Genomic DNA, 24,478 nt, shown 5'->3' on the forward strand with positions numbered 1-24,478 from the left:
AGCGAACAAAGTGCGGGATGCCGATGGTTTGGGAAGTGTTTACTCACATTTTGCCCCTGACATTTTGTCGAAAAGAGTGGGTACGCCAACTCTGGTCGCCTTGCGCGTTCTCCGCCATTTCTAACCTTTTAAATGCACCCGTGGCGCCCCCTTGGCCAAAACAGCAGCGGGTGTTGCGTGAAGCCAGTATAGGTGTTCTGTGGTGAAGCTGGTAAAGCGATAAATGCCATGCAAATCGCGTAAAACTTCCGTCTACGCTTTGCACATCGCGAATACGCGAGCAACAAACTCGCTTCTTGAAGCATATTGTTTGCAATACAGCCGCGGTTTCGGTTAGACTGAGAAAGAAATTGTTGGGTGCTTTCTGCAGCTCCACCGTAGTGGTCGACTCCGTATTAATGCATGTCGACCGCCTGGTGTTCTTGTGTTTCACCCCCACCGAAATGTAGGAGCCGTGGTTCTGGAACCGGACTCAAGGACGACCTCGAGTTTAACTAGAGCAAAAGCAGAAAGCGATGAACCGGCAGCGATCTGCAAAATTAAGCATGATCCAATCTTACATGTCATGTCAATCTGTCAATGAACTCACCTACGGTAGCAGCACTCTTGTTCCTGCAATTGGAAAATAGCAACTCTCTTCGTTCTATTCAACATATGTTTATCCCACTCCAAGTTTAGTTATCAAACGTTTTTTTAAGATCATTGTGAATGCGTTCCTTTTTTGAACATGGAGTTAATATACAAACTCTGTATATTAACTGTATAGAGTCTATGCTTTTCAACCCTTGTCACCGTAGGCTCAGGGTCAACTGGGTATTCCTTTTAAATAGACAAACCATATGTACGATAACAATGACTTTTCTTTATTAATACAATACAAGCAAATGAAACGAATGAAAGTTTTAGAAACTCTACAGTGGCCTTAGTCTAACTTGCTATGCAAAATCAGCACCAAGGCGTCCTACGATGACTTCTGCGCAGCCTTTTTCAGGGCATCTTTCTCTCTCTGTTTCTGGGACTTGCGGAGGTCAAGCCTCTCCTCTTCGTTCAAGTTGGGCAAGACCTTGGTGACAACCCCGGTTCCCGCCGTAATTCTGCCCTCACGGAGTGTAAAACGCTGCCCTTGCTCCAACGCCACGGGCTGGAACAATCGAATTTCCAGCTTTGCGTCTTCTCCAGGCATCACCATGTCGCGGCCTTCCACAAACACCCTTGCGGTGATGTCGAACGTTCTAGAGTACATCGTGGGCTGGTAGTACTTGAGAATAGGCTTCTCCTTGCCGCCTTCCTCCTTCTTCAGCACGTACACCTGCGCCTCGAAGCGGTCGTGCTGTTGAATGGTGCCCGGCTTGCACAGCACCATTCCCCTCTTAATTTCGTCTCGCTTGACGCCCCTCACCAGGGCTCCCAGTTGGTCACCGGCTTGCGCCTCCTCCAAGATCTTGTGGTACGTCTCGATGCCCGTAACGGCCGACTTGAAGTACTTGTTGTGGCCCAGTATCTCGCACTCCATGCCTTTCTTTAGGGTGCCGCGGTCGAGTCTACCCGTCACAACCGTGCCACGGCCGGGGATGGAGTGAACGGACTCAATGGGAAGCAGGAAAGGCTTGTCCAGATCGCGCACGGGCGTCGGGATATGAGAGTCCACGGTTTCGAGAAGCTTCAGCACGGCTTGCCGGCCCAGTTCGGGCTCCTTGTCCTCGAGCGCGCACAGGGCAGAGCCGGTGATGATGGGCACCTCGTCGCCCTTGAAGCCGAACTCGGTGAGGAGCTCGCGAAGTTCCATCTCCACCAACTCCAGCATCTCCTTGTCGGCCGCGTCAGCCTTGTTCAGAAAGACCACTATGTGCTCGATGCCGATCTGCTTGGCGAGGAGCAAGTGCTCCCTCGTCTGCGGCATGGCACCGTCCGTCGCGGCCACTACCAGAATGGCGCCGTCCATCTGAGAGGTGCCGGTGATCATGTTCTTGATGTAGTCGGCGTGACCGGGGCAGTCGGTGTGGCTGTAGTGTCTGTTCTTCGTGGCGTACTCGACGTGAGCGACGTTGATGGTGATACCGCGCGCCTGTTCTTCGGGTGCGTTGTCGATCTCCTCGTACTTCTTGGCGGCCGCCAGCTTCTCCTCGGCGAGCACCTTCGTTATGGCAGCCGTGAGCGTAGTCTTACCGTGGTCGACGTGACCGATGGTGCCGATATTACAGTGCGGCTTCTCTCTCTGGTAAACCTTTTTCGCCGTTGCGGGCGTCGGTGTGGCTAAGAAACGCTGTGCGATCCATAACCGGGAGGCGCACGGTGCCGAACACTGCTTGCTCACTAGGGTCTTGAACGTGATGTGGGTGCTGCTGCCCACGAACCGATGAAGGATTGTGCTCGCCATAGTAGAAGCACCGAGGTGCCACTATAAATCTTCAGTGTAGAAGCAGAACGCAACGTCAAGGCGAAAAAAAATCGTTTCTCCGTTTCACCTCCGCAGTCAACCACGCCGTTCAGCCATCGCAAACGCGACTTTTCGCGAAGCCGGAAGCGGAAGTAGAAAAACCGGCTGGTCAAACTTTATGTCAAGACCGTCAAAAAAACTGTAACTATGTTAATAAGTTTTCGTTGTATTAAAAAAATTTAGTATATGTATTACGTTATTTTCAGTATAAATTGGTAATAGAAACTCTAATAGAATCTTTAAAGCAGTGGTCAAGAGCAACGCTTTCAAAACAAAATCTGGCAACGCGTGTGTCGGTTGAAAATGGACGCTGCCAGCAGTTCGAGCACGACAGAGACAACGAGTAATGTGCGAGAAATCAATTTCTCAGAGTTGACCGGCTTGCTTATAGGGCCGAACAAGCGAGTCAAAGAGAACTTCGTGTTTCCGCCCGGCCTGTTTCCCCACAAGATCAAAACGAGAGATGAATTGCGGGTGGAAGCGGTCTTCGAAAGCTGCGCCTTCAAGACCGGCATCAGCTGTGTTCTCGGTTAGCGTGTTTCTCGCTGCTTGCTTTCTCTTAGGCCTGCGTTTTCGGACCCATAAACACCCGAGAAAGTTCCGCCAATTTCGTAAATTTTCCGAGAGTTCAACTGCTCTAAATTAAACCTAATGTGATCTCCTGTTCTCTCTTGCGAGGCTTCATTGTTATGTAATGACCTTGGTTCACTCAATTTTCGGGCGTGGAAAGCCTGTATTTAACTGCATGACACTCGCCGTGAAAACGCTTACATCATACTTCTGATTATCGCCTTACGTATACCCAAGGCCGAAATGATGATGATGACCGCTCACCCACAAATATATAAAACTGAGACTAAGTGAAAATGATTACTAAGTGCTCAAACCATCTTTGTTTCCTGATTGAATTAACTACGAATTACTGAATAAGAGTCTGAATAAGTGATTTGTTGCTTTTAATGACGTCAAACACAGTAGAACATACATTACTATGGCAATAACCTGATGCAGTGCCGCCAAGTGAAAAGTGCTTTAACGTTTAATACTATTCCAAACATCTGCAATGGGGCTTCTAAAAATCTTATTCCCTGAGAAGAATAACAACGGCAGAATAAAAGGAAATGTTCAATTGTTTCAATTTCCTTGTAAGAATTGCACAATGGGGACAGCTTGAGTTCAGCTTCAAGTAATAATTTAGTTGCGGAACTGCACAGAGCAATCTGGTACAAGTAACTTCTAACTGGTGAGATACACCCCAACGTTTATTCCAGCAATGCCTTAAATGATCAAAATCTTTAAATTTATTCAATGATAATTTTCCAATTTCGCATTTCAAACAATCATTTATGAACCTTAACGCTGTCACGTAGGCCGTATCTGGCAAGACTGGGACGATTGGTCCACCCAGGGATACTAAGTCTCTAAAATATAAGGATACTGCCGCTAAAGAGTCCGCCATTTTGTTCAAATATAATCCATGGTGGCCTGGTACCAACAGCAAATTCAGTATTTGTATTTTTTTCGGTATATAATGACAAAACATATTCATCAAATCTACAGAGAGTGCAGTACATACTGATAGTGAATCTTTAATGATCACTGCTGCCAATTCACTTGAGGGCATTTCATGTAGAAAGCCGAAATGTTTCAAAGAACAATGGAAGTGGCTTCTCCCTCGTCATCACACGGTGTATCGTTCTGTTCCGATGAGGCCCATCTCTGTATTAGCACTAGCTGTCTCTAGCATTCCGGTCCGATTCAGGCTTGATTGCAATCGAAATAGTTGAGTTGATTGATAGTTGAATTCTATTATACCGATCACTAATTCGCCCAAAGCTTGAGTACGCGTCCGCTATATGGGATCCCGTGCAGCAAAATTTAATTAACGCGTTAGAATCTGTTCAGAACCGCTCAGTTCGGTTCATTTGTTCTAATTATTCCCGTACTGCTAGCATATCAGAAATGAAATCTAACCTTGACCTACCCAATTTAACTGTCCGGAGGAAACTGGCGCGACTGCATTTTTTTCATAAGATATTTTTTCACAATCCATCAATTAAGCGAGACCTCATTTCACAACCGTCATACCACTCATCGCGCATTGATCATCAGCATAAGGTTGCCATTCCGTTTTGCCGCACCAAATTATTTTCAGCAGCCTTCTTACCGAAAACAGCCGCCGATTGGAACCACCTTCCCTCTTCCGTTGTATCAATAACAGACCCTTTGTTATTCAAGACTGCAATTTCTCAGCAATGCTTGTAACTATACGCAGTTTTCATTATCTATCTTTGTCTTGTATGTGCTTGAATTCTTATACATTTTTAGTTGACTTATGTTGCCTTCCTGATTTGCGCATCTGATACTTGTTTCTTTATTTTGTTTTTTTTTCTTGTGTGTTATATATGTTGTACCCACCCCCACTGTAATGCCCTACGGGCCCTGAGGGTATTCTAATAAATAAATAATAAATAGACATTAATATCTCTGTAATAAGCACATTCTGTCACTTGTTGTGTTCAGGTGGCGCGTTTGGAGCGGCGCTTGGACTTTTCTCCGCAAGCGTGGACCCAAATGTCACCGGCGGTGCTGTGGACCCTGCGAAGATGACAGTGCGGCAGGTGTTTTCCGATATGAAGGCGAAATCTGTGTCTTACGCCAAGAACTTTGCCATTGTCGGTGCCATGTTTGCTGCCATCGAATGCACCATTGAGTCGGTAAGTGTGTTCGTCTTGGCCAGCATAGACAAGCGTGAGATAGTGCGGCGTCTTCCATAAATTTCTTTGTTGTGATTTCTTTGGGGAGTTCGCCGATGAACACACTTTACTGTTCTTACATCCCAATTTTTTTCCACAAAAGAAACAACCTTTGTGCAGTCTATGAGTAACGATAATGAACCATGTACTAAATTAGTTCAAAAGTGACATAAACTATGGATATTGCCAGAGACTCTGGCACACAGCCGTTTTTCAACCAAGCTTTCTAGAAGGATTCATGCTATGTTTGATTGCATTCGGGGTAACAAGCTGTTCGTCACATGAATCTTCATCATTGACATTTTCATTAGAGAACCTCCTATATATCATCTTCACTTTGCAAGATGCTGCCTAGATATCAAATTCAAATGAACAGACCAATCTGCTTCTTAGTATTACACAAACTACACGGTAGTGTGAAAAGTCTTAGATATGTTGGCAGGTAAGAAAAGCTACTTTGTCAGTCTATCATCTTCGTGACAAAGATGTTTCAAATTTTCTCTCCTTTGCATTGGTACTCTAATTGCAGCTGCTCAGTTTCCACCTATATTTTGTAGTCGTTTAGAATGATTTTGAAACCGAGTTCGAGTTGTCAACTGCCACAATGAAAACATACTGCATGCCTTTGATGCCAACTCGATCTATCTTCTTGTTATCATGCACTCTGTCGTCCTTTATGGAAGGGAACGCGGGAGCGCGTGGCCAGCGCCCAGTGGCGGCCGCCTTCAGCGCCATCAACCAACAGCGATAGAAAAGACGTTCGCTTTCGGCGTAACCTATCGGCGAACAAAATGACCCGTCGCGGCCGAACTCGAGGCGTGCGCCACCAGACTGGGCATGACCGGCTGTGGTTGGTTATTTGTGCCCGGTGTCTTCCGCGCAACAGGGTCGATTTGTTCGCAGCAGGCTACGCGCTGCAGGCATCGCCGGTTGCGCTATCGTAGTGAGAGCACAATCCAGCAGCGCCTGTCTACCAGCCATGACTGGTTATTTTGTTTGCCAATAGACTACACCGAAAGCAAATGTATTTTCTTTCCTTGTTCATTGATGGCTAGTAGGCAGCCGCCACAGTGAAAGATCAATTTAGCCCCGATGGCTTGACTGTATGTCACCAAAAGAATGCAGACATTGAGAGGTTCGTGCTATTCTCCAAACTTCAATATTTTTTCGGAAAGCTGTTCACTGCGTACATGTCTAAAAGATATGCATCTCTTCTCCTTATGTTCTTCTCCAGCATCGTGCCAAGACAGACTGGAAAAACGGCACCATGGCTGGGGCACTAACTGGAGGACTAATAGGATTTCGAGGTATGTGTGGCATTGTTGTGCAGATTCCGAGAGAAAGCAGCTAGGTGTATCCCATGTTATGAGGTATTGTACCGCTGGCCACTTATTGAAACGGGAAAGATCCAAGTTGCCTACTGCTGTGGCTCGGATGCAAAGCCACAAAAAATGAGGTTGGAAGTTCAGTTCCTGTTCGCAATGCTCGAATTTTAGTAGGAGAAGGATGCAATAAATACCCGTCTTTTTCCGGACTACACTAAGCTGTTGCAATGTTTTGTACGATGCACGTTGGAGTATAATCCCAATTAGCCTAGAGCATTCCAATGCTTGAGGACTGTTGCGTATTTCACGTCAGCCATGTTTTCATGCCATAGCATTTCTACTGGTAGCACTTCATTTTAAGTCGACATCTAGCAGGGAAACCAGGAGAAGTTTCGCAAACACTGTGGTCATGAGTCTCACACTCGGCAAATCTGCTTCATCTGCGATACCGTCTACAATATAACTAGTTTAAATATTACAACTTGTGAACCTAAACCTAAGTCGCACCTTTGTCATTTCTTTTTGAAACAATTACATTTAGTCATGAGCACAGGTGTAGCATTGCAGACATTATATGCTATGCCATCTGTGTAATGGGAATAAATGTGACATGAAGGTAAAAAAAAAAATTGTATGTTGCACCAACTTGCCCTGCTATTATGTCACCAGAGATGTTGATCAAGAATTCTTTATAGTCTTTGTAATGTTTTATACTATGTGTGAAAGAGATTAGTATAGACTTTTAACGATTCACTAACTGAAGCCACAAAGCGAGCAGTATTAGCTGACAGAGTACCAATTGGTTCTGCTGCAATGACTCGACGCCAGTCTGATGTGCCAGCACACATCTGATTGCGAGAGCGAAGTGACATCAGGATCCCAACAGTCCTGCCGAGGTAGAACTTCTGACAATGCCTTCTCTTTCTTGCTAATGTTCTCGGCCTCCTGTAGGATAGTTAAGACGTCAATGTAGAATATGCTCCCCACCAACGACAGGCACAATTCATTGCAGTCCTAGACCATTTGTACACATCTTTTGATCTTCCCGGTGAGGAGTGTTGACATCAAAGGCATCACCCTGAGACATTCTCACTGGAGGGAAAATTGGATTGTGATGATTTACCTTGTCTTGTCTTTCCAGCTGGTCTAAAGCCGGGCCTCCTGGGTGCCGCAGGATTTGCAGCGTTTTCAACAATTATTGACTACTACCTCCGATGACACCTAGTCAAGCTAATGTGTACATACTGTAGTAAAAATATTGTGATTAAACACACAATTCACAGTCTGGCTCGCATTTATTTTTGGTAGCCAAGATATTACTACTAACTGTGCTTTCAATAAAGTTCTGTGTCGTTGTACGTCTGAGCCTTTACTCTTGAAGAGCTTTTGTACATTAGAATAAAACCCATGTGATAAGTGTGAATAGACGGGAGGTCTTGCTTAGTGCAGGATGGAGACTTGTTATGTATATGTTAGTCACTAGCAAAATTGTGAGGACTGCAGATGCCAAGAAAAAAAATTAATTGCTGTCTAAACATGCAAGCTGAAAAGCCTTTCTGTTCATGTTTGATTAACACAATTTGTTGAAACACTAGGGCAGGTAGAACGAAATGTAATTGCTTACTGAATTATGGCTTCATATGTGGTCCTCACTGTGTCAAAAATACAATGCCTTGCCTGAATTTGGTTCCCTGTGCCAGCGTAAAGGTGTTATGTGCTGGACCATGACTAAAAAGAAAGCCAGGCCATTTATATATCAAATCTAATAAATCCACTAGTTTGGTGCATGCTCAAACTACCTACTGGAAGCCACAAACGTCATTCTTTCAAAACTCAACACAGTTCAAAACTCACAACAGGCACACTTATCCCTATAACAGAGACTTCCACTTGTGATATGGTGCATGATAAGTTTTTTATTGTAAAAAAAAAGAAACAGCTGACAATCGATGTCATGATTATATCACAGTATCTTCCCCAATATTCATCATAAATATTACTACAGCATCATCGTCTTTATCAACAATTAAGGCTTGTCGCAAATGCACGTATACAAAGTGATTGTCAACACGGGATAGCACCGAAGAAGAAAGATTAGTTGGCTTCACAAATGTGACAAATCGTTTTGCTTAAGTATGCATTTGGTTTTTCTCATTTCTTTCTTATTGTTTAATACATAACAGCATTGCAAAATAAAGTCATGGCACTTGACAAACAAGTATAAGTGTGTTACGAGCGGTAGGGATGTGTATATGCATGTCTTTTGTACACTTTATATGCTAACGAAAATAAGTGCTCAACTCTAACAAAACAAGGCACGCGGTGATGACATGACTTGCGTTCCTCAGCAGAAAGGCAGTGCACTGCTGTTGTGCGTCACTAAAGTCAACACTGTGCTGCAAAAAGAAGATGCCGACACTACGGCTCTCTCCTCGTGCAGAAGGCGTGGGTGCTCCTCCATGACTCTGCGATTCCGCCTGCACTCAGTTGGTCAGCATTGCTCAGGCGCAGCTATGGCAACCTGCAAGAAGTTTGGCATGGTCGTCAGAAAATTTGGCAAAAACTGAACTTGTGCGTGTGTAACGATGAGTTTCCTATGATGCCATTAATAGCACTTTGAGAATAAATTTTAATTATTTCTTTGATTTTACATTTAGATTAGTACAGAAAGCTCATTTCATTTGAACTCTAAACTAGGCAGAAAGTTCAGAGCAGGATTGAATGAGGAATGTTACAGGTTGCCAGTGTTTTAACATGTGCTTGTCAAAGCAACCGCTGCAGTGAAAAACAAAAGCCCACTTAATAAAATTTTGGCCCTAGCAACAATCCCTGTTTAATTGTTTTCCATCATTTTTTCTGAACTGTTGTGCGAAGGCATGAAATGCACGTGCGGCCACTTTTGGGCAAGTGCTCATGTTAATAACGGTCCAGAGTATAACAGCAGCACATCAAAAGCTTAACAGAAACTTCTCTTTGCAGCAGATTTAGTTGTGCTACTCAACCAGCCTTTGAATTAAACCTCACATTCGTGCGTAGGAGTCTGACATGACGTTAACATGAGGCAGATCGTGCTATGCTTGAACACTCGAGTTCATATGATCACTGAATGTCACACCAGTGTTTTAATATTTGCATGTACATTTTTTGGAGGGGCCCTGCAACATTTTTTTAAGTAATCAATGAATTCCTTCCATAAGTTTGCTGCTTTGTAAATAGACTGCTGCAAAAATCTTCACAATTCGTCAAGTGCAAGTAGAGTTATGGGGATATGTTGCATGTTTCAAGTGGTTTTTCTCTCCTTTAGGGGAGGGGGGTGACAAGGGGTGAGACAAAGCTATGCCTATTCAGCAGTGCACGTCGTCACCTTGAGCACATCCTTTTCTTTCTTCTTTGATAAGCACATGACTTACTTTCATGGTGATCATGTGCACCCTGCTGTCGTAACTATGCAGCTCTTGAAGCTCAAATCAGCCATTGGCCGTGTACTTCCTGTTTATGTTGTCTTAGTGCTTGTGCTTTGTGCAGTCATATTGGATTAGAGCATCATTTGACAAGAGAAAAGGGAGCGATCTCTAGCAGACCTAGAAGATTAATCGTAAATTCAAGGCCACGTGCTTTGTTATAATGTATGGCTCGCATGTTTTTAGGAGCCTCGACTACCGATAGGCGGCATTTTCTAACTGTGCTCAAATAGTGCAGCAGGGCTCCTTTAAATATGACACTACGCCTTTCTGTAAAAGCTCATGGTGCAAATCTGGCCACTGTCGGCACATACCGGCACTTCCTATGTACAGCGCTATTTTTCTCTTCATTCCATCTAACTTTCACTTATCGGAACTGTGACATTTTCTTATCAAGAATTTCGGTTGTAGCTATCTAGTGCTTTGGGTAGACTACTATATTTAAAAAACAGCTGGTAGCATTTCTCTATCCACTGTCAGCCATTTCCAGGTACACATGATTAGCATCCCCTACATTTCTATAAAATGTGCTGTTAAAATCAGTAGACGATTCAATCATTGGATTGAGATTAAACGAAAGCAGGGTAGCTGGTACAACAATAGATGTGGGTAGAAGACACTTCGATAATGACTTGCGAGGGGTCAATGAATGGCGGTTTCATACTACACCCAAATCGCAGATTAGGCTGCTGCCTAGTCTGCGATTTAGTGTGTGTGTTCAGATTGTCGATTCTCTTCATTAGCTTTCTGTGCAACACTTTTTCCCATGGCATATTTCTGTTCTGGCACGAGTTCATGAGATAAGATGTTAATAACCAGAATCTTACCACTATAAGATGCCCGTTCTTTCCCTTGATGATCTCTGGGTTGACTCCCATGTTGAAGTCTATCGTTCCCTGCTTGCCGCCACAGAGCCTGTGGTCCACACTGAAAGGCCCAAAAATCACAATCAAAATGTGCCAGGAACGTCTTTATCATCTCTATTTAGGCATATTCAGAGCTGAATGAAAAGACAATCATGTCGTGAGATTTTGTTACAGATTAAAAAATCATAGGTTGCCAAGATTATGCATCTCTTCACTATAGTACTACTGTAGGTTAATTCAAGGCTAATTGACGTAAATTGATCGTTCGATATGTGGGGTTTAATGTCCAAAAAACCACCATATGGTTATAAGAGATGCCGTAGTGGAGGGCTCTGCTAATTTCTGTAAATCCATTACATTTTTTGCATGATGGTTAATTATAAATACATTGCACTGCTTTTATATGGTTGTCTTTCTTTGGTAAGCTAAGCTTTTGTTCTTTAATAAATACCTGCATGAACAAAACCAAGCAACTCACCAGTTGTTCTTGTCGACAGAGACAATGTTTCTGTGGCCATAGGCCATGGCAATCTTGGACACCGCTTCTACCAAGTGGGAACCCATGTCAAGTATGAGATCTCCCTGCAAATGAAAGATTGTTTGCAAGACAGGTTCAACATTGACGTCGAACTCCTAAATCAAGTACATAATGTGCAAAATGTCAACTATGCAGCAGTTGAGGCATTCTGTCAACTATGCAGCAGACTTTGATGCATTCTCCTGAATGGCTTACCCATATTTTCAGCGAGTTTAATATACCAGTCATCACCTAATGTTGTTTGGCAACATTTTACAAAAGTCAGCATGTCACAGTATCTAACAATAACAAATATATCACTTCATACTTTTATACTATGCCACTACTCCATTCTTTCAAACCTCAACTAACCTGATCATTGCTTACATAAAGCATATTTTGTAGGAATACAGAAGCAGTAATTCCTTATTGGGCATACAAAATATTCCATGTCAATGTGTGAACACATGAACAGAGCCAGACTTACATATATGGACAAGCGTTGTGGTGATTAATTGATATGTGGGGTTTGACGTCCCAAAACCGCCATCTGATTATGAGAGACGGCGTAGGGGAGGGCTCCGGAAATTTGGATTTTGAGCACCTGGGGTTCTTCAACGTGCACCCAAATCTGAGCGCACGGGCCTAAATAATTTTTGCCTCCATCGAAAATGCAGCCGTTGCAGCCGTGATTCGATCCCGCGACCTGCGGGTCAGCAGTCGACTTCCTTAGCCACTAGACCACCGTGGCGGGGCGGGCAAGGGTTGTGAAATATGGTAGATCGAGGTACATGAAGTCATGCAAAAAGTGCAGCAATGTAGCATATTTTTCTTATCTTTCTCATTTCTAGTTCACTGCATGTCATTCCACAAATATCTAGAACGCAGGGTATAGAATTTGGCTTGGATTGCTAGCTGCAATTCTACAACATCACGTACACCATGCACAGGATGCGTCAGTGTTAGGTATAAGTATATATCTGTGCAGTAATGTTTCAAAAGTAGTTGCTATTTTTTTAATTAATGCAGATAAATATTGTCTGGCTAAGTGTTTTTGCCAATTTAAATAAACTATTATTTTGGAAGCACCAGCCAGCATTCTTCCACTTGTAAAACTGTTGTAAACTACACCTGTCACGCTTCACAAGAAATTTTTTGTGTCTTCATAACCACGTTACAAGAGCTACTGCTTATCATAAATGGTACTAAAAATAAATGTCACCTTGTCCTGCTTCATTTCTTGTGGTATCCTGAACAACGCCAGGCCGTCCGTCAAACTGCTCACTGTGATTCCTTCAGGGAGGCAAAACGTGTACACAATACTTATTAAACTACACTTTAACAATGCTTTGTCCAAAATAGTTCAAGCTATCTGGCACCAAGCTCAATCATTTTGCTGAAGGACATATGTTTCCATGGATTAAGGCATGCACACTAAGAGAAGAAGCATAGATGCCATAGATGCTGTCATCTGTGCGTCTCCCTTTCCTGTTTATCTAAATTGGCAACAGCACGTCATTAGCAAACACGCACTCGGCCAATGGAGAGTAATGTTGAGGCATGTTCCCCACCTCTATGTTGCTTGAACATTATGTTCCCATACAGACCTAAACCATCAGCACTGCACCTGAAGAAAGTGACAGCTTATATGTAAACAGTTCTGGCCATGCAGCACTAATTAAAGGCACCAGCTTTGTTTTTGAAACAAATTTAAACTGGTTAGATTGCACACTTGCAAAGAAATTGAGGTTATTTCATTTAGTTAGAAAGGCTTACAAGTAATGCTCCAAGTGCCTTATGTTTATGTAGCGCAGAATGAATACAAATGCAAGTAGTCCAATATCAAAGCAAATAAGCTATGATCTCAATATTTGTATCACATTTTTTTAATAAGCTGTAAAACTAGTTCAGTTCACAATTTGTCTAGAGACAGCACACAGAGCAGCGCACCTCATCTATGCATAATTCATGGCAATCTTTGCATAAACAGAACACACATACGAGCATTTCTGAACGCTGTGCAAGTTTTAATGGTACCTACCCTCGAGTGACTTGAGGGGAATGCGGTGCTTGGAGCGGAAGTCCTTTCGGTCTAGCAAGTAGAGGGCAGCGTCAGTCAGGACGAGCACTCGGTCGCGTGGCTTGTAGCCGTGTCGGTCGTACTTGGTCACCTCCAGGCAGTACTGCAAATGCACGAAGAAACAAGCAATCTCAGATCACACTGTGTTTAATACTTATCCATATGATGCTACTGCAGGGCACATGAACAAAATTCATAACATAAAAAGCAGTGTTCTGCAGCTGTACAAGAATTCAGGAATCATGTGCTCTACTGCTCAGCCATATATACCCTAAACCAGAGTTGCACACAGCATACATGCAGCCGGAAACCACTTGCTGAATTGGACATCCTGGCTGCTTCAAAAGTAGTTCCTTTGAGCTATAATCAATGCTTACTTCCAGCCAAGAACGTCCCAAGTTAGTAGCATAGTTAACGGTGCTCTACATCTTTGTGTGCTTTTACAGCTAACAGTGCAATTAAATTCTAGAATATTTGAGCAAGTCTGGGAAGTAGCGACATTGCCCACTCAAAGAAGTAATACAGTAAAAATCATCCTAGCTCGGTACCCGCGATTTAAATGACATTGCACAAAGCACTCCCACATTAACGCAGCTGAGTGCTTTGCATTGTACTCATCACACATAGTCCCCTTTGCATATGCACAGGCAACACTTAGCTTAGTAATTGTAATGTGTGCTACCAACGATACACTGTTTGTGATGCCACTGCCGTGTCAAATAGTGCACAGATTACACATACACGCTATTGATACACGTTTGCGATGCGTTGGCACTGCTTACCATGGTCACCTCGCCCTGGTGCTTCACAGACTTCTCGAACATGTTCTCTCTCCTCAGTTCCAGCTCCTGGGCTGAAACACATGGGAAGAAAAAAAAAACATGCCGAGTCACAATTTTTGAAAGCTCAGCCTGCCTTTTCAGCAGTGTCTAGTTGTGTACTTCATGTGCCCGGCCATAGGCATGCGCACCGAGAAGGGGGGGGGGCAAGAGGGGCGAAAAGGGGGCTGCAAATCCAGCCCCATACATTGACATTATAGGGAGGGGGGCTGCAATGAACCTTTGTCCCCCTCCCCTAAAAGAGAACCCTGTGCCGATATCTCGCTTCCATTGAAGATAAGAAATTCTACCATGATATTATTGCACCAGGGGTGAACGTTTGAACGCAAAGCTTTTGCTGCGAGCAAATTTTTTGCAAACATAGCAGATTCATTTTTCTTTTCTTTTTTTTTTTTTGAAACAACATGAAAGTACAGTATGTGAAGAAAGAAGGGGGACAGACAAATGCAGATCAAGTTAAGAGTCTATTGAAAACACACAAGCACTTACACAAACGGTGCTCATTCAGTTTGTAAAATACCACAGTTTATAAATAAAAATGCATTCATGTCAATTTCTCCAGCTATCATTAATAATACTGACAGTGTCATATAACATTTACTCAACTGCAGATGTCATTCTGGAGATTCAGCTGACTGTTGGGGTAGGTAACCTTGCGTGATTGCCAAAGAACTTTATAGATTTTCTGGTGACACTGATCTTAATCCGTGACACGGGTGAAGGGGGTTATTTTCAATTAGAGTCAGTGAGTGTGTGTGAACAGCAGACAAGCAATAGTTTAAATAGACACTAAACACAATATGAATCAATTGATAAATTGTACCCTGATATCTCTAATCTCATTAGGTGCACCATCATACTATATGTTTATTATTACAGGAGAAAATCAATGTCAAATGTTCGTTTTTACTATGCACTGCATGTGTCGTAAATTTCAAAGGATATTTTCCATTCTTTGGCAACATTGGCTCATCAAAATTTTCCTAAACTTGATACATTAGGTCCCCTAAAAGGAAAACATACTTCATTTTTACAGGCTAGCAAATATGTATAGCCTCGTAGACACCATGAAAATCTATGATGACACTGCATTTGGGGCAGAAATTCGAAGGTAGCGTTGCTACTCGCACTTTCTTTTTGCATGTTTTCTCACTCATTAAATGTTTTCTCACAATAAGAATGGTGTTTTTGTTATGTGAAATAGTAATTCAGTGATACCTGAACAATCATTTTTCTCTTTTGCGCCTTTCAATAGCCTTCATTTTAGTCAGTTCAGCACAGTTGAACCATGAAAGATGCTTTGCATGAGACAGTCCATTATCGCTAGGCGACTTACGCAGTCTGTTCTCCTGGAACTCCTGTGGCACCGACTTCTTGTAGCTCTGCTTCTTGCCATCGAACAGAGCCTCGGCTTCAACCTTCCACTCCATCTGGGTTGATTCGCATCCGCAAGGAAAGAATTGTCAATAAAATCGCACGTGGTTGGCTCGCACTGACGAGCCCGCAAAGGATGCTAGACAGTAAACTCACCAGTGCTTTCCTCTTCGGAGTGACGGACTTGCAGTACTTCCGCACCAGCCACTTGCGGTGAAGGCCATGCAGAAGCTCGGAGGCCTGCCAATTGAAAGCATACACACTGAGCCCAGTAAGTAAAACCGTTGAAACATTTCTATGAACAGTTCTAGAAGTGTAGTAACATTCACATGTAAAAATAACTGTAGTTCTGCTTATAATGTTCGAATTTTGTTTGATTATAATGTTCGAATGTGCACCAGTATTGCACTGCAGAATGGCCTCTGGCATTTCACCTCCATCAAAATGCAACCGCAACGACCGGGCTAGAACTCATGACTTTTGTGTCAGAAGCCGAGCTACGTAACTGCTACACCTTTGCTGCAGACTGTAAGCTTGTTTTGGATTGTTGGATTCTCTATGTTACTTACAAGACTTTACATTTCCTTGCTACAGACCTTCAGGCTTGTTGTTAGCGTGGTTGCAACACATAAAATTACAAATTCACACGAATTATTGCACTCGTGAGCCCTTCCCTTTGATTTATTTACCAGATGATATTGATTAATGCAATCAATCATGTTAGCTCATTAAAATTAAGAATAGCTCAAATACCATTTGTCACCACTGAATGTAATGTGAATTAGGAATGACAGTTTAACAACTTTTTTAACAGCTTTTCCTAGCTGTAACATACACTATCATCTCTTGAAACAATTACGAAAATATAGATGAAGTGCAATCTAGGATTATCGTTCAGACTATTTAAACGAAACAATCTTTAGGGCTGTTTTTAGGCAAGCTATGCTATTTATCTCTCCTTTCTTGGAAAATCTATCTACTTTATTATCCATTCAGGAGGTCATCACAATTTGTACTAAAATAAAAACCCCGTGATATACATATTTTTTTTTCATGCAGTCAGCTTTTAGTACTTCCAGAAGACATTGAACATCTGGACATACGAATCTTGGAATCTTAAAATCGGGAATCGGCACATGAAAAGAACACAAGCGCAGACATAAGACTCTGGTTAAAAATCAGAACCTGTCCTGTTTTCATGTGTGTCTATTCTCGCTGCAGAATACCCAGACATCATTTTAAAGCATAGTGGTACCGATTCAAACTATCATGTCATGAGCCATTTCAATGAGCTTAGCGATGCCTGCTTCACATTCACGCACCAACCTCTTTGCACACAAGTGGTGCATTGGGCCAGGACTTGTCAAGGACGCTCGTGGGAAGGTTTGCCGCCAGCCTCTTGAGAAACTCCACTCGCACTTGCCGCACGAACTGTAGCGAAGATGGGAACGTGAGAGCAGCATTAATTTTGCCAGCAGTACAGCAAAAACGACAAAAAACTCATAAACATAAGCTAATAGACACTTTGCACATGCATTATAAAGTGAGAACCTGCTTTTTGTACCACAATGAAAACAGAGACACAAGGAAAGTAAAGGAAATAAAAATTGTCTTGACATCTTTTGTATCCATGTTTGTAAGCACAGTTTTTTAACATGAATGTTTACCAGTTAGCTCGACTCTGTAATTTTGTAAGTTCAAAATGCTCTCAAATGGTGGATTACTGCACAGTCCCACTGTAGCTGAGCACTGTATGTGGGAATACATGGCTTTTGCTATGTGCCTTCACAAGTAGCTGACGTGTAGAGCTATAGAGACTGGGTAAATTTGCACCTACATGCTAGAGGGACCCTAATTTGAACTTGCTGTCCACACTGTCAAGGTGATAAGAGGTTGTTTTGATAGCCAGGTGAGACTATTCTTCTTTACAAACAGTGCAGCGAGACAGGACATAAGTAAACAAAGGAGACAAATGAGCGCAGACTTACAGTTTGCAAAAAACAGATGATATTTTCTATTCCGTAACACATCCAGCTGCAGTTGTAATCTACTTATACTGTTATCGTTCATCAACTGTCTCCACAGGATTGAGCTGTGTAGCAGTGACTGTCAAAGTTTGGCAACATTTAGAGTTTCAGAAAATTTATGGCATACAGAGCAACCAATCTGGCATTCCTTCATATGATATGGTGAATAATGCAGGACTTGATGTATGGACGTCAAGCTTTTGTGCGCACGTTTCAGAACATTCTTGGGCATAGCAAGTACTTTTGAATGCTGTACACTGATTTCAAATCAGTGCCCTTGGGTAAAGCTCACAAAGGCAATGTCTGCCGATGCTGGCAGTACAATTAAAGAAAATATATACTAGGGGGCGGATATGTCGGCACAAACATGTTTATCCATTCCTGTTGGCAGCTTTGGAATTTGTAAAAGATAAGTGTATCTCAATGAAATAAAATGTATGGCTCTTTATACCAGTAATTTTGCTTACCCTCGCATTCACATCATTCTCTGGCTCATTCCTTGTGATGAAGCCCTTAATGAATCTGGAAGGCAATTGTAACATCAAGCAAAAGGCAATCAGATATGGGAATGCATTGGAATTCATAGAAAAGTGCGATAATAAACATTGTATATAGTTGTTTTGTGCATGTGTAAGGATAGCAGAAGTTTAGTTTAAACAAAATATACACATCAAAAAGAGGATACAGGTAAGCAACATTACAAATGTATCGTATTTGCTCGAATGTAACACAATCTTTTTCTAGATGTTTGCTACCCGAAGTGAACCCTTGCATTACAATCAATTACGAAAATTTAAGTTGTCTACTAAGTACTGCAGTCCACAGAATCCTTTCATTTTTATTATATTCCTCACCGAAAGTTGACCTTTGCTCGACAATCCCAGTCGCTTTAGTTGATTAAACACAGTACTGTATTGTATTTAATAACGGAATGTCTAAGGGCCAACTAAACCTAAAGCTTACAACAAGGCATTGAAATAGATTATCCAATTATGTAACTCAAGACGCAGCTGAGCTGCTGACGAAAATGGACGAGTTTCGACAGCTCCGTGAATATCGGCTGATAGCATCGGCTCGCGCGACCATCGCCCCACCGGCGTTCCCGCACTGTCTGCACCCTGGCTTAACGCAACAATGCCTAGCTGTCTGGCCCCACCGGCTAAGAACAGACCTGCCGAACGCCCTGGACAAGGCCATGGGGTCTCCCCCAGGCTCTCTTCTTCCGGACACCATGGACGACCAGGACTAACTACCCTTGGCGCCATTTGCTTCAACGTTGTGCGTGGGACACCCACCAGGACAGTTCCCGCGTCTCGCCGGTTGCATCTGGTGGTGGCAAGGCTACCGCATTCTTCATGTGAACCAGCATCGACGGCTGCAGCGGAGCTTATGATGCAGCCATCACAACCAGCCTTCGCTTCGAAACGCAGTGCGAAACGTGTGGCTGACTCACAAATGGAAACAGATGATTTGTCTGCTTCAGCCTCACCAGCAAGCAAGCAGGAATGCCCACTCCGGCAGCTGTTGCCTTGCCTGGCACTGAGTTTAAGTACAAGGTCGTCGCAAAACCACGTGAGTGCTTTTATGTATCAAAATTGTCAAATCGCCTCCTTCAGTCAGCCTTCGATGCCTGCCTCAAAACCACTGCGTTCTAAGGTTTCTCCATTCACCATCCCACCAACAGCGTATCCGTATGGGTGCATTCGCTAGTGGATGTTGACCGCCTCACCAAACTGCAAACTCTGCCAGTCACAGCTGATTGTACCGTGCAAGTGCAAGCGTAGTTGAGTTCCAGCTCGGACCTGCGTCGGTATGTGGTCTATGGACGCACGAGCCTGATCACTCTCCAAGGCCCTCGAACGCCACCAAGCCACATTACGTGCTATGGATGCATCCTGCAAATTCATCTGTACAAGCCCGGTGTGGTACATTGCTATAGGTGTTTTCATACTGGTCACATGCGATATTCTTGTCCCCTACCCGCAGACACTTCCATGGAGTCTGCCGAGACGCGCACGTACAAATGCGGGCTCTGCCAAACGGACGATCGTGATATAATGTCCAAAGATTGTCCAGTTAAACAGAAGGCTCTCAAAGCCCGTTGGCAATGCAAGCACCGCCAGCGTTCAATGACACAAGAAGAAAGGGATGCCGCCATTCTGATTAGTAATTGGTTTGAACTATTGTCCCCCTCCGAAGAGGACACACCAGCATTGGCTGAACCTGACAACGCTTGCTATAAAGCCCCCACGTACAGCGACGCCATCAAGCGGGGCAAAAAACACGTTCAGCAGGCTGTGAACATGCCTAAATTGAGTGTTACAACGACAGACGACCTGGCGAAGCTTTATCAACAATTAGCGCAGCTCCAAATGGAAGTCAAGCACCTCGCTCAATGCAGAACCCATCTCGCTCGACCCACTGAACCAACTGCGATGGACGGTACAGACGTGCCGTACGCTGCTTCTGTGCCTGTATCATCCTCCGCAAGCGCGTCAGCACCAGTCAAGATGTCTCCGGCAGAGCTCCTCCACTTTGTTGCCCGGCAACTCCAAGAGCTTTCAAAGGGGTTGCTCGCGAACCTCCCACCAAAATGACTGCTCCTTCACAAGCAACGCGCCACCACTGTGTCCTGCAGTGGAACTGCCGGGGACTTGCAAACAAAGTTGGTGAGCTTCGCTGTCCCCTCGCGCTGGGGAAGCTCCTCGCTTGGTGCCTGCTTCTACAGGAAAAGAATACGCTCCCACGCATCCCTGGATTCACTGCGTATGCTTCCCCAAACATCCCTGATCGACGCTGCACCAATGCATTGGGACATCCAGGCAAGGCTGCAGTGCATGTTGTGACTACATATCCTCAAACTCAAGTTCCCCTGCTGCCGTGGTGTAACCAGTGGCAAGAAGTGGTGGCAGTGCTCGTTAGACTTTCGCGCACTGACGTGATTGTGGTTTCAGTTTACGTGCGTCAATATAGTGGCAGCGCTCCTCGATTGCGTTTGGGGTGGCTTGCTCACCTGCGTCAAACCTACCCTACATGCCCAGTGTTAGTTGGGAGAGACTTCAATGCACCTCATCAGTCGTGGGGCTACCTTTCTTCCTGTGCTAGAGACAACATCGTGCTAGACACATTTGCAGACGCGCACTTTGTCCTTCTGAATGCCCCGGCTACTTCTACACGTCGGTGGGATCATTCCTGTGCTCCACCTTATGCGCCCGATCTCTCGTGGTGGTTGGGCATGTGCAACGTTTCGTGGGACCTAGAACCTGACTGCTGGAGGAGTGATCATCATCAGTTGATGATCGGTTTGGCCGCGTATAACCAGCGCCGCCTCCGACGTCAATGCCACACAACCAACTGGGACCTATTCTGCAAGGAACTGAATGCCTCTATTGCTGATACATCGTCTGATCCATTGCCGGTGTTAACCAGAGCTGTACAAGCCGCCACACAGTCAAGCTGGGTAGAGGAGAACAAACCCCATCTAAACTTACATCTTCTGCGTCTGTGGGCAGCATGCCGTCGTGCAGAGCTAGCCTTAAACCAAGATCCCGCAGCCGCTGAGCTTCATGATAACCTCAACAGACTCGCCACTGCAGCGCATCGCTGCGAGAAGCGTCTCGCTCGGGAACGGTGGATGGACTGGTGTGCGTTACTCAGTCCATCGTCTTCAACTGCCTCAATATGGCGAATGTTTCGGAGCATGAAATTAGGCACTTGTATGCCAGACCCAGCGGCTAGTGCGTGTCTGTCATCTGGATGCACACCAAGCCAGTTCACTCCAGAAATACTTAAGGCTTTTATCCCAGTTTACGACTTGGCCTCACCACAATTCGACTGTCCGTGTAACCTGCCTCCGAAGGTTGGCGCGACTCCAAGTCTGTCAGACATCGAAGGCAAACAAGCGCCGTACACGATGGCGGAGCTCCAGGCATCAATTGACCAGGCAAAAGTACGCAAGGCACCAGGACCAGATGGGATCTCCTATGAAGTGTTCAAAAACATGGATGACCCTGCACTACAGTGGCTGCTGGACATGCTTAACGTCATCTGGACAACCGGAGAGCTGCCTGAATCGTGGAAGCATGCCGAAGTTGTGCCGATACCAAAGCCGGGAAAGCACCGAGCAACCTCTCTAATCTTCACTCGATTGCTCTGACGTGTACGTCGTGCAAGCTTCTTGAACGCATGTTGCCGTCGCGCATCTCCTGGTGGCTGGAAAAGAACGCCTGGTACCACCTGGCGCAGATTGGCTTTCGACCCCATTTGGGCACAGAAGATGGCGTAGATCATTTGACGTCCATGGTGCTTGTTGGAAGAAGATCAAGCAGCATTTGAACCATTCTCGCCATGGACGTTCACAAGGCCTACGACAATGTGAGCCACTCTGTGGTCATTCGCATAATGCAATGGCTTCAACTTCCGGCTCGCGTCTGCAACTTTGTGTTGTTTTTTTCTGGCACACCACACCTTCTGAATCCGAGTAGGCAAGGAACGAATCAGACACTTTGTAATGAAGTGGGGTGTACCGCAGGGCTCTGTGCTGGTCGCAATACTTTTCAATCTTGCCCTGTCGCCCCTCGCATGGCAACTAGCACGCATTTCAGATGCCTTCTTCCTCCGGTATGCAGATGATTTGAATGTGTGGGCACTACATCCAGACCTGCAGCGCCACCAGGAGGCACTCCAGAGTGCTCTGGGCAAGGCGTCGAACTGGTGTGCACGCATAGGACTGACACTATCTGCCACGAAGACTGCATTCATGTCTATCACCAACAGACGAGGTCGCCATCGCCTCCTGCACACGCCGATTTGTTTGAGCCTAAATGGCCACACCCTCACCCCTGTATCCACAATACGTGTGCTCGGGGTCGAACTGGACGCATCTCGCTTTGCGAATGCATGGGTTCGTTCTGCTCGTCGGAAGAGTGCTAATACCTTCTATCTCATTCGTCGCATCTCTCAAAAGACCGGAGGTGCCTATTTTCGAATGGCCCGTATTTTGGTGCGATCAATCATACAACCTCAGCTCGTTTATCAAGCTCAGTTTCAATGACTAACATTAAAAGACTGCGACTTGCTCGAAATCGCCAACCAAGATTCTATGAGGACCATTACATGCCTTCCTCGTATAACGCCTATCGCGACCCTCCAGGCGGAAAACGCAGCTGAACACCATCGACAAAATTGCACACCAGCGTCGAGTCACTCGCTACCTAAAGAGTCAAGCTGTTCCTACGGCGGCAGCTCTAGCTCACTACTACCATTCAACGCTGTCACAGCCTGACGCACCCTTGGCAGAAGTTCCACCATGGCTCAAGGCACAGGCCAGTGATAACCGACCACTAACCTGCCTACAACAATCCACCCGACAAGTGGTGCAGGAGGGCGTCGTCACTACCACTGACAACTCCCTAGCGGTATACGTGGACGCAGCTATTGATGACTGCGTTCTGCACACGAGTCTCGTCTGCCCCGCAGAACCTGAAATCCAAAATATCTGCTCTTACATAACAGAGGCACCATTCCCTCCGTATTAGTGGAGCTCACTGCGATACGGGACGGGTTGACAGTTATGATATCTAAAATGGATTCTTTGCCACACGATAACTTGCTTGTATATATGGACTCTATGCAGGCAGTTCGAGAGCTGCGAAAAATGACCAGCTCCCTTGATATAGCCTTTAATATACACCGACTGATCCACTCGTGTGCATGTCCTGTTTGTGTATCGTGGACCCGCCGGTCTGTACCGGATGAATCGGAAGCAGATGCCGCTTGCCATCCAGTGACTGTTCAACACCCGCTGCCTCTATTTCGTTTGTTTCAGAAGGACAGCTTGCTCGTGCACAAAGAAACCCTCCGGTGCTCCAGGCGTGCACTTATTCCTCCGCGTGGATCAGACCTTCCCGGTAGCTTCACTCACCGAAGGGAGGTTGCGCACAGGAGGATTCATGTGGGCGCCGCCTTGACTCCTGCAATCCGGGCTACATGTACATCCGGTGCACAGCCTTCCCCAACGACATGCCCATTCTGCGTTGCCCCAGCCACAGAGGCAACGCTTGACCACCTATTGGGAACTTGCCCGGGCCTTCACTAGGCTCGCACTCGCCACCTACGCGGGCTTCACCACCACCCCGGCTGACCACCTGACTTGACCTGCTGGACACACGGTCCACTGCATCGACAACTCCTGGCCTTTATACAGGAAACAGAACTTTTTTTTTATTTAACTGATGCCATAGGGAATACTGGCGCCAATAAAAAAAGAATCATGTAACTCATATTCACAAATGCTATTCCAGCTGTTCACTTGATGCGTACAATAAAACGGCAAAGTGCATAAGTAAGTAGTATCCGAATTAAAAAGATAAGTTCTCACTTTCAACATTTTGCACAGGATAGACACCAATCTGATCGTAAACAGCAGCTGCAAAACTGGTCTCTTCAATCATCCATCTGCGTTTGGATATTTTTCAACGAGTAACTGACGAACAGTCAAAGCATCTCTGTGCATGCGTTCGAATTGAAGTGCCACATTTAAGAACTATTTATATATTTTTGTTATGGCAGAATATCTTTTTTCTTGATGCCATCTGCTCGATAGCCTACCTTCTGATGACGGTTGCTGCATTCCTCCTTTTCTCCAGCAGGCACTGTGCCTGATACCTCCGCCAAGAGTTCTCGATCAGAATCGCTGTAAAAACCAAAAAGTTTCATTTGACGATACATGAAACAAAAGGTCCACCAAAACATGCACGCATTTGTATCTGGCCAGTTCGTAGTACTTCTGAATTAC

At 44.8% G+C, this 24,478-nt stretch overlaps 4 protein-coding genes across 10 annotated transcripts in view; 1 reads left to right on the forward strand and 3 right to left on the reverse strand.

The window, feature by feature from the left end:
• Nucleotides 1–194, reverse strand: part of LOC119180868 (mediator of RNA polymerase II transcription subunit 15) — a 182,809-nt gene extending 182,615 nt beyond the window's left edge. Inside the window, exon 1 of the mRNA XM_037432013.2 lies at nucleotides 48–194. Coding sequence (XP_037287910.1) covers nucleotides 48–118 — 71 coding nt within the window. The 5' untranslated portion in view covers nucleotides 119–194. The remainder of the gene's footprint in view (nucleotides 1–47) is intronic.
• Nucleotides 195–842: 648 nt separating this feature from the next.
• On the reverse strand, nucleotides 843–2,513 carry LOC119180857 (elongation factor Tu, mitochondrial). The gene has a single exon (XM_037432000.2). It carries the CDS (start codon nucleotides 2,375–2,377, stop codon nucleotides 962–964), a length of 1,416 nt encoding a protein of 471 aa, XP_037287897.2. The 5' UTR covers nucleotides 2,378–2,513; the 3' UTR covers nucleotides 843–961.
• A 200-nt stretch (nucleotides 2,514–2,713) lies between these two features.
• LOC119180847 (mitochondrial import inner membrane translocase subunit Tim22) lies at nucleotides 2,714–7,876 on the forward strand. Its single transcript, XM_037431989.2, has 4 exons — nucleotides 2,714–2,966; nucleotides 4,961–5,154; nucleotides 6,428–6,500; nucleotides 7,660–7,876. Exons 1-4 carry the CDS (start codon nucleotides 2,741–2,743, stop codon nucleotides 7,734–7,736), a joined length of 570 nt encoding a protein of 189 aa, XP_037287886.2. The 5' UTR covers nucleotides 2,714–2,740; the 3' UTR covers nucleotides 7,737–7,876.
• A 538-nt stretch (nucleotides 7,877–8,414) lies between these two features.
• Nucleotides 8,415–24,478, reverse strand: part of Myo61F (unconventional myosin 61F) — a 164,144-nt gene continuing 148,080 nt past the window's right edge. For all 7 annotated transcript variants that reach the window (XM_075889047.1, XM_075889048.1, XM_075889046.1 and 4 more), the window contains exons 21-31: nucleotides 24,292–24,376; nucleotides 18,150–18,204; nucleotides 16,982–17,086; nucleotides 15,812–15,895; nucleotides 15,618–15,711; nucleotides 14,225–14,295; nucleotides 13,404–13,545; nucleotides 12,585–12,655; nucleotides 11,324–11,427; nucleotides 10,807–10,906; nucleotides 8,415–9,039 (exon numbers count right to left, since the gene is read on the reverse strand). In XM_075889047.1, coding sequence (XP_075745162.1) covers nucleotides 9,010–9,039; nucleotides 10,807–10,906; nucleotides 11,324–11,427; nucleotides 12,585–12,655; nucleotides 13,404–13,545; nucleotides 14,225–14,295; nucleotides 15,618–15,711; nucleotides 15,812–15,895; nucleotides 16,982–17,086; nucleotides 18,150–18,204; nucleotides 24,292–24,376 — 941 coding nt within the window. In that variant the 3' untranslated portion in view covers nucleotides 8,415–9,009. The remainder of the gene's footprint in view (nucleotides 9,040–10,806; nucleotides 10,907–11,323; nucleotides 11,428–12,584; nucleotides 12,656–13,403; nucleotides 13,546–14,224; nucleotides 14,296–15,617; nucleotides 15,712–15,811; nucleotides 15,896–16,981; nucleotides 17,087–18,149; nucleotides 18,205–24,291; nucleotides 24,377–24,478) is intronic.

The sequence above is a fragment of the Rhipicephalus microplus genome, chromosome 3 (assembly GCF_043290135.1).
Source record: "Rhipicephalus microplus isolate Deutch F79 chromosome 3, USDA_Rmic, whole genome shotgun sequence".
In the NCBI taxonomy this organism is placed as follows: Eukaryota; Metazoa; Arthropoda; class Arachnida; order Ixodida; family Ixodidae; genus Rhipicephalus; species Rhipicephalus microplus.